The sequence below is a fragment of the Oncorhynchus kisutch genome, linkage group LG6 (assembly GCF_002021735.2).
Source record: "Oncorhynchus kisutch isolate 150728-3 linkage group LG6, Okis_V2, whole genome shotgun sequence".
NCBI lineage: Eukaryota > Metazoa > Chordata > Actinopteri > Salmoniformes > Salmonidae > Oncorhynchus > Oncorhynchus kisutch.
In genome coordinates, this window is record NC_034179.2 from 74,578,155 (window position 1) to 74,588,252 (window position 10,098).

At 40.3% G+C, this 10,098-nt stretch overlaps 1 protein-coding gene across 1 annotated transcript; it reads right to left on the reverse strand.

Annotated features, from left to right (window-relative positions):
* Positions 1-4,326: 4,326 nt before the first annotated feature.
* On the reverse strand, positions 4,327-10,096 carry LOC109898553 (proteasome activator complex subunit 3). Its single transcript, XM_020493562.2, has 11 exons — positions 9,771-10,096; positions 9,199-9,231; positions 8,958-9,020; positions 7,593-7,697; positions 6,830-6,884; positions 6,473-6,588; positions 6,266-6,334; positions 6,039-6,106; positions 5,878-5,932; positions 5,706-5,792; positions 4,327-5,577 (listed from the first exon to the last, which is right to left on the reverse strand). The coding sequence occupies exons 1-11, from the start codon at positions 9,813-9,815 to the stop codon at positions 5,497-5,499; spliced, it is 777 nt and encodes a 258-aa protein (XP_020349151.1). The 5' UTR covers positions 9,816-10,096; the 3' UTR covers positions 4,327-5,496.
* Between the last annotated feature and the right edge of the window lie 2 nt (positions 10,097-10,098).

Below are 10,098 nucleotides of genomic sequence, written 5' to 3' on the forward strand. Positions count from 1 at the left end.
TAGTTCCCTTAGTTCCAGTCAAGGGAAATCTAAACACGGCAGCATACAATGACATTCTAGACGATTCTGTGCTTCCAATTTTGTGGCAACAGTTTGGGGAAGGCCTTTTTCTGTTTCAGCATGACAATGCCCCTGTGCACAAATCGAGGTCCATATAGAAATTGTTTGTTGAGATCAGTGTGGAAGAACTTGACTTGTCTGCACAGAGCCCTGACCTCAATCCCATCGAACACCTTTGGGATGAATTGGAACGCCAACTACGAACCAGGCCTAATCATCCAACATCTGTGCCCGACCTCACTAATGCTCTGAATGGAAGAAAGTCCCTGCAGCAATGTTCCAACATCTAGTGGAAAGCCTTTCCAGAAGAGTGAGGATGTTATAGCAGCAAACGGGGACCAACTCCATATTAATACCCGTGATTTTGGAATGAGATGTTCCACGAGCAGGTGTCCACATATAATGTCATATACACTACATGACCGGCGTCATGTTGTTGTTTAAGATCTAGCACACTATTGAAGTACCGGCTGTTATGAAGCAACTTCATCACACGCCATTGAAAACGGATTTGTGCTCTCGTGATTGAGTTGAAATTCAAATCCTATAGGGTGAACATACAAACCCTCATAATTACGACAGAACCCTTTGTCCCTGATTTGACTCCACGAGGCATAATCTCGAAAGAGGCAAGGGGCTCAACACCAAAATTCTAATTTTGCAATTTACCAAACCCTGAAAATAACTAAATAAACAATTGAGATTGAAAGTGTGTACTCCCCAGTGTAAAAAGTGGTGTAAAGTACTTCAGTAAGTACTACTCAAGTCGTTTTTTGGTGGGTATTTGACAACTTTTACTTCACTATATTCCTAAAGAAAATCATGTACTTTTTACTGTACATTTTCGCTAACATCCAAAAGTACTCGTTACAGTTTGAATGCTAAGCAGAACAGGAAAGTGGTCCAATTCACGCACTTCAAGAGAACATCCCTTGCGGACTAAACACAAACGCTCCAGGGCTGTGCCCCTGGCTATCCGTAAATTAAAAAACAAAACGGTGCATTCTGGTTTGCTTAATATAAGGAATGTGAAATGATTTATGATTGATACTTACGTATATTTTAGCAATTACATTTACTTTCGATACTTAATTATATTTAAAACCAAGTACTTTTAGACTTTTTTGACTCAAGTGGTATTTTACTGGGTGACTTTTCCTTGAGTCATTTACCATTAATTCCATTAAGGTACAGTATCTATACTTTTACTCAAGTATGACAATTGGGTACTTTGCCACCACTGTCTTTAATGTATCCAATGGTGCAATAGAAAACCTCCCTCCTCGGCTCTCTCACCGGCTTGGGTCCATTGTCATCCAGGTAGAGCAGCGTATCCACTTTTTTGGCTGAGAAAAGTAGATTTTAGTAATGAAAAAGCATAGTTTGTGGATCGTACGAAATGTTTAAGCCTGGAATTGTGCCCCTGTACTCGCGTACTTGACGATATTCCTCAGCGGATAGGTCAGAAAAAACAACGCTGCGCTCGTTGTGTTCAACCGTTATAGGGTGGAGAGGTTGAGCAAGGAATTGTTGCACTGCTGTCACATCTCTCGTATTAAGCCATACTAGAACAATGTTTCTCATCACTGAGGCAATGCCAAGGACTATCAATATCCATTTGACTAACACATACATTCCTTGAGCGACCATTTTGCAGAGGAGTTCTGAAGAAAACGGTAAAGGAACGATTGTCAGTTGTTAATATTGTGAGAGGTGCACATTTTATCTGCGATGACCAGCCACACCAACCATTCCCTTTAAGAGTTCATTAACAACATTCACGTCAAAGGATTGCATTTACAGCTGTATTGGATGTATTGGACCAGTGTTTAGGTCAGGATCAGATGTAACCCCGACACCACACTGACAAGGCTTACCTTTTAAGAACCAACTGTATCAAATATAAGAGCACAATAAATCTCAGCAGGTATTAATGCTACTCAACACAACCACTGTTCTGTATACAGTAATGTCATGTGCCGACGACTCAATGTCTCTCTAAACTCTCACTATATACAAACATTTCATATAACATACGTGACCAGGGTTGGGGAGGTATTACCAAAAAAACAACAATTCAGTTATTTTACCAGCAAAAATATTGTAAACAGGTTAGAAACTTTAAAAAAAGGAGATTATTACTTAAAATCTAATTTTATTGGTCGTGTTTAGCAGATGTTATTGCAGAGGTGGAGCGAAATGCTTGTGCTTTTAGCTCCGATAGTGTAGTAATAGCTAACACGTAATATCTAACAGTTTCACCACATATACCCAAAATACACGTAAATATAAGTAAGGAATGTATTAAGAACATACATATATATACACATATGTCAGAGCGGCATTGGACGAAGATACTGTGGCAAAGCATACAGTATATACATATGAGATGGGTGATGCAATATTTAAACAATTAAAGTGACTAAGATACTGTAGAATAGTATAGAGTACAGTTTACACACATGAGATGAGTAATGCAAGATATGGAGACATTAAAGTGGCCAGTGATTCCTAATCTGTCTATAGGCAGCAGCCTCTGGTGTGCTGGAAATTGCTGTTTAACAGTCAGTGGTGTAATATAGAATACAATACAGTATATGCATATGAAATGGGTGATTCAATATGTAAACACAATTTAAAAGTGGCTAACATACCGTAGAATATTGTGGAGTGTGCATATGAGATGAGTAATGCTAGATATGGAACATTGTTAAAGTGGCGAGTGATTCCTAATCTGTGTCTATAGGCAGCCACCTCTGATGTGCTAGTGATGGCTGTTTAGCAGTCTGATGGCCTTGAGATAGAAGCTGTTTTTCAGTCTCTCGGTCCAAGCACCTGTACTGGCCTCGCCTTCTGGATGATAGCGGGGTGAACAGGCAGTGGCTCGGGTAGTTGGTGTCCTTGACGATCTATTTGACCTGACTATGGCATCAGGTGCTGTAGGTGTCCAGGAGGGCGGGAAGTTTGCCCCCGGTAATGCGTTTGGCAAGACCGCACCATCCTCTGGAGAGCTTTGCGGTTGTGGGCGGTGATACAGACCGACAGGATGCTCTCAATTGTGCATCTATAAAAGTTTGTGAGGGTTTTATGTGTTAAGCCAAATTTCTTTCGATTCCTGAGGTTGAAGAGGCGCTGTCACGCCTTCTTCACCACACTGTCTGTGTGAGTGGACCATTTCAGTTTGTCAGTTGTGTACACCGATGCTCAAGTTTAAATTTGATCCACCGGAGTGTCTAACCACAAGTCAGAGACCACTATGATGACACACCAAATGTGTTTGGTGTGTCCTTTTCGTCTTCTAATGCCTCAAGGGGAAAGTAATCCAAACTGAAATTAATCATACTACATTAGTTTGGGTTATCCCAAAATTACATTACTTAACAGATTACATTTAGAAAGTAACCTACACAACCCTGCCCTTGACCAACCAGCAGCCAATTCTAGATTATTTCCCATTATTTAGCCTATTATACATTACCTCTTGGGTGCACTTCCCTATCTCTATACCACCACTACTCGAGTGCATGGTGTAGTGCCCTCAAACTCTGGACCTCGAAGCCAATGCCAATAATTTTTTTCCTTATCTTCCATTGTTCCCCTCTAACCAGGGACCGATTTAGACCTCGGACACCAGGTGGGTGCAATTAATGATCAAGTAGAACAGAAAACCAGCAGGCTCCAGACCTCCTAGGGTAATTGAGTTGAATACCGCTGTAGTAGATTAAAGTTACCCTATAACCATGTATCCATCAACAGTTTTTATGTGAGGAAAGGCCTGCCGTATAAAAATACATCACGACAAGTGTGAGAAACAGGATGTGTCCTGATAATTTTGTAAATGTTTACAATTTCTTTGCACGACATGGTGGGCTCTTTGTGTCGGTAAAATTAATTGTGCGACAAATTGCGGTGGAAATGATTTCTTACGCAATTTGATAGAATAATCATCACGTTGAGGTAGATTTGCATGTTGTGTGGTCCTCCCACTGCAACTTGGTAAAGCATGCAGTGGTCTACACTACAGGGTGCTGAAAGTGCAGTGACGAATTTGATGCTCCTTTCCAATAAAATCGAGGGTCTAAATTTGTATGCTAGTGACATGATCGGTGCTTAACTGCCAATTAACAAATTATTGTTCTTATCATATAATCTAACCTATCCAGTGTACACTATCCGCAAACTTGTCTAGAGACCATGCGAACCAGATTGGGCAAATTCGAAATTTATCGCAACACTGCGTGACAAAACTATCGGTAGAGCGGAAAATGCCATGGAAACGCATTGACCTTTATTCAGTACATGAAACTTGATCACACACATTTCATCCACACAAAAAGTGTCTGATGGATACACTTCTGGTGGGGAAAGGCTTTTTTTAATGCAGATTTGATCACATTTGTATGAATCTGTTGCAAATTAGATAGAAACCTAGCGATGAAGTATTTTGCCCCCTCATTCTGAGTGAATTCAAACACACAAGCTCTTTGAGACAAGACAACAGTTTCCGCATATACAACAGGTGAGAAACCATGTCATTCTCTCAAGGATGTATCAAGTAAAAATATTTATCCTTAAAACAAAATTACAATTAAGGGAGAGATACAGTAAAGACACTTCTCTCATCATGTAGCATCTGGATGTGAGAAAATTACAGATCATCTGGCTTTTAACACAATTGAAACTCCCAAGATCAGAGTGGGAGTGGATGGGCATTACATATTGTGCTGGAAACAGAACATAATCCTTCACAATGTACTTGAGTAGTCCCTTAAGTAAAACTAAATAAAAAACTGACAGGACTGCAAGCTACACTACAACTAAAATGCAGACTGAGCATTCCCACACTCACCTTGACAATCTCACATACAGCTAATTTTAGTTACCACCAAGCACTTCAGAATCCTAAAAATAATTCCTTAAAAACAAAACTAAAGATAAAACAGACAAAGTATACCCGTGAAACTCTCATGACGGTTTCCAGACAAGACATATACACTACAAGCACACAGACAAGGACACAAAAAGTTTCATCTGACCTCCTTACCAACTTCGTGGAGGCCGGCCATGTTTGAGTTCAGTTCAAGCCCGCTTGATTGGTCGACATGGAGAAAAATCCATAATCAAGGTACAACCTTCTCACAAGTCCTGGAAACATGGATGTTTCAGAACATGTCTAAGGAGGTCATTTCAAAGTCCACCTTGAGGGAATTGATGATAATAGTCCAGAACAAAGCCCCCGTTACAGTCAATGGCTGCATTCACACAGGCAACCCAATTTGGAGCTTTGTTCCACTAATTAATAGGTCTTTTGACCAATCACATATCTATTCAAAGCTTATCTGATTGGTCAAAAGACTAATTAGTGGAAAATATATATCTAAATGCTGCCAATGTGGCTGTTACTAGGAGTTGGTGAGAAGAGGATAAGTGGAGTGTTCAGTAGAGGGCTTCATTGTTGCTGCTTCGTGGCCTCTTGATCTTCTCTATGTTTTTCAGGATCATGTCATGTAATGTCACCTGCAAGCGGATGGGGTTTGGTTTTATTACGGTAAACAAATATCTGCACCAGAACATGACAGGCTAACAACATAAAGTTGATACAACTTGGTTGAACAGAGCCAGAACAGTGTGCATGTATTGCTCACATATTGATTCCTCAGCTCTGACACAATGATCTTGAGGCTGATGTATTCCTTCTCGTCTATTTCAGTCACCGTGCGCTGGTAATCCTCCTGCAGACAGACGGATGGTCAACAACGAGAGGACTCAGGGCAGAAGATTGGATGTGGATGTAAACAGTATGCAGTTAACACTTACCACATGAGGGTACTTTGTAATTTTTGAGACTAGCTTCGCTCTGGTGATGTAATACCTGTTGAAAACAAATGTTTGAGACAGTCCAAGCAACCATTTTAGATTCATAAGGGATTTTTGTGAAGTAAATAAAAAAACACAAGGTAGTGTATACTGTGGCATACCTGGAAATTTGGTCCAGGTAAGAGGCTGCCTCTCCTTCCACAGTCCTGAGCTCAGCAACAGTTTCCTCCTGTAAACAGAAACAACAAGGCCAGCATCATCTGACAGAAAAGCAAAAGAGTGCAAGTACTGCCCCCTAATGTTGGAGATTTGTTCATGTTTGGAAAAGTAGACCAGAAGCTAGACATGTGAATGTCTCTGCACTCATACTGATGGGAAAGTATAATACCTGGATGGATACACCAAAGTTGTTACCATCCTCTATTCTGGGGATTAAGAGCTGGACCCACATTTTGACCTGAGAGTGAGAGACATACAGATGAGACAGTCATTTCTTAACAGTAGATCTCCACTAAGCAATTCAGAGTGGGAGAGCCCTCAAAAAGCAATCAAATAAATCCTTCAAAGAAAAATGGCTGTGTTTGTGGGTACATACTGTGTTGCATTTCTCTATGAGGGTTCTTATTTCTGGCTTGACTCTTTCGATCAGGTCCACCAGCTGGCCGTTGCTCTTTATCATCCCCCCTGGCATGCCAAACACCTTGGGGCCATCTAGAGAGGTGGGATTGAGAGGTCAAACATCCAAGCAGCTTCTAGCTAATATAGAATACTGCAAATCAGTTAAGTGTAGTCTACTCTTCTATCAAGAAATGTATTGAAGATGAATGGTTCTGGCATAAGTCGGCATTGACAGACATTAAGAGATATCAACAAGCGTATTTTACAGTACAGCAATGCCATCAGACTTACTATGCAAGTATTAAATGGCATGACAACAGGCAATAGGGTTTACCTTGACAGTTATCATCATCTAGTCCATCTTCCATTTTCCGTTTCCTGGAATTTTGCTATAAACATTAACCTCGGGTTAACATAGGCATTACTTCTGTTACAGGTAGGTCTCCCTAGATCAAAGGGATTCCACATTTTTCTACCTCGAACAGTAATGGTCAAGAGCTTTGAGCACAGTGACCTGCTGAGAGTCAATAAGCCATTCTGTTTATGTCTCATTAAAATTCTTTCACAGTGTTATGTTAAAGTGAGGGAGAGACTACTGGTGTTGGCTATCCTCCACTTTGTTCAGGGTAGTCTCTTTTCAGATGTGGAACATACCTTTGTGATCAGACTAATGAAGTTGTTAGGCAGCGCCAACATAAACAAATGCTTGCTAACTGTGGTTGCAGGTCTTTGTTCCAGCCAAGCAGTAACACACCTGATTCTACTTTTCATAGTCTTCAATCAAGATCTGATTTGCTAAATCAGGTGTTATCTGTAACCATGGGGGCGGCAGGTGGTCTAGTGGTTAGAGCATTGGGCCACTAACCAAAAGGTTGCTAGATTGAATCCCTGAGCTGACAAGGTATAAATCTGTCATTTTGCCCCTGAACCAGACAAAACCCACTAGGCTGCCATTGTAAGAAAAATAAATCTTATTTAACTGATTTGCCTAGTTAAATAAAAAAAATTCAACATGTAATTGACTAAATCATGTTTGGTATTGAATGTATACACTTTCATGATACTGATTTGATGCAAATGAGAATCCATGAACTTACCACATCTACTCCATCATGGCTATTGTTGAGAATGATTGGGTCTGGTACTTTGATGTTTATCTCTGAGTGGATCTCTTTCAGGTCTGCGACATTCAGAATGGGCTCCTGGAAAGGATGAAGAAATCAAATCAAAGTAATTGTCAAATGCTTCGTAAACAACAGGTGTGGACTAACAGTGAAATGCTTACGGGCCCTTCCCAAAAATGCAGAGAAATTGAAAAATAATATTACGTGGAATAATTACAATGAGTAACGATAACTTGGCTATACTGACTCAATGTGCAGGGGTACGGGGGAATTGAGGTAGATATGTACATACGTTGGGGTAAAGTGACTAGGCAACAAGATAGATAATAAACAGTAGCATGTGATGAGTCAAAAGAGAGTGCAAAAGGTTCAATGCATATAGTCCAGGTAGCTATTTTGTTAACTATTTAACAATCTTATGGCCTGGCGGTAGAATCTGTTCAGGGTCCTGTTGGTTCCAGACTTGGTGCATTGGTACTGGTTGCCGTGCAGTAGCTGAGAGAACAGTCTGACTTGGGTGGCTGGAGTACTTGACAATTTTTAGGGCCTTCCTCTGACAATGCCTGGTATCGAGACACTGAAAGGTAGTGTGTACGACCCAGTGCTTGCGGTCGGATGCCAAGCCGTTGCCATACCAAGTAGTGAAGCAGCCAGGCAAGATGCTCTCAGTAGTGCAGCTGTAGAACTGAGTATCAGAGGGTCCATGCCAAATATTTTCAGCCTCCTAAATGGGGAAGAGGCATTGTCATGCCTTCCTCACAAATGTGTTGGCGTGTGGAGTAGAGCTGGGTGATATGGACAAAAATCCACAGCACAATAAATTGCCTGAATTGATGCAATAACGATAAGTTATAACAATGTGCACTACAGATTTTTTTTTTAATCTACTACTGGTTTGATGGTTGTATCCATCAACTGTCCCATTAACAATCACCCATATTAGCAAATGTATTTAACATTTCTCTAGTATAGGCTACTTATTGTAATGATTGATATCAGCAAAATTCTTGTGATTGGTGTTGATGATTTTCAGTTTATCGTCCCAGCTCTAGTGTGGACCATGTTAATTAGTGATATGGACACAGGAACTTCAGGCTCTCAACCCGCTACACTACAGCCACGTCGATGGAGGCGTGCTCGGCCCTCCTTTCATGTAGTCCTTGATCAGCTCCTTTGCCTTGCTGATGAGGGAGAGGTTGTGTGCTAGGACAACGCATCACAGCTGACAACACATCATGTCAGCTGTGACAGTACTTAAGGGGCTCTGGATTAACCTAGATTCTATTTTGACAAAGAAATGTACAACAATACAATCCCTGTTAATAGAATATGAATTACCTTCAGAAAGCTGTCAAGTTCCAGCAACTTTTTGGGGAAAAAGTCTGCAACCAGGTTTTCAGCCTAGTAAAGAACAAAGTTTTTTTTAAATGAATGGTCACGTGTGCACCAGCACCAGCATCAGTATATACATGATGCCTCCTAACAGTTATTTGTGGTTGTTGGTCAAATTTCTGAAATAGAAGACTAGGACCATCAAAAAACTAAAATAAGAACATGTTGACATAATATTGATACTCACCTCACCCGTGATCCGCTCTCTGAAGGCGTCAACCTATGAGAAAATAATAACTATTTTCGAACACATCTTATGACATGTGATAGAAAAACCACGTTGAATGACAGTCCAATAACACCACGTGCCATTTGACGGAAGCAGCTGTTCTTACCACCTGTTTTTTTTCCGTCGTGTCTTTATCTGTAGCTAGCAGGCGACCTATCTAGTTAATTTTGTACATATGCTAATGTTATCGCTCTCCCCAAGAACTGGTAGTGTTATAGCAGATGAAGTGGGAAATATTTAGTTACTAACGTACTAGCTAAGTTTCTGCAGAAAAAGACAGCCCTCGTGCGTGGTGCGGGATACTGTACACAAACAAACAAATCGGTACTGTCCAGTCTCAACAGGGTAGATAAACAAACACCACTTGACTGAGCTCAGATTCTCTAATAAAACATTCATAGATGATAATAATATGATGCTAATAACGTAGCTAGCTACTATGAGCAAAATGTAGCTAACCTCCCTAGCTAGGCCTGGCAAGCATTCTCAATTATTCAAATTCTGCGTCAAAGTAATTGTGAAAACATTACCTTTGTTTTGAGGTCATTGTCTACCTTAATGCCCTTTGAAGACATAATTTGAAATAAATCAAATTTGCTGATATAAACAACAAAAAAACGGTTTTAAGTGGTTCGTTGTTGCTTTTGCCGCACACTGCTTCGAAATCAAGTAATGACGTAGAAAATATGCGACTCGTAAAACAACCACGTGGACCAAAAAAAAGTATCACTAGCTATTTTTCTCGTGGATTATTTTAAAATACAAGATTATATATTGATTTAAAAAAGTTACGTCCGTGTGTTACATTAACGGTGTGTCCGTGTTTATTTTTGGGCAACATTGATTCAAATATGCGTT

Excerpts from the sequence above, each read along its gene's own strand:
- LOC109898553 (XM_020493562.2), bottom strand. The coding sequence starts at position 9,815 with ATGTCTTCAAAGGGCATTAAGGTAGACAATGACCTCAAAACAAAG. Across the intron at positions 9,232-9,770 it reads ACAATGACCTCAAAACAAAG|GTTGACGCCTTCAGAGAGCG; the intron begins GTAATGTTTTCA and ends ATTTTCTCATAG. Across the intron at positions 5,793-5,877 it reads TTACAAAGTACCCTCATGTG|GAGGATTACCAGCGCACGGT; the intron begins GTAAGTGTTAAC and ends GTCTGTCTGCAG.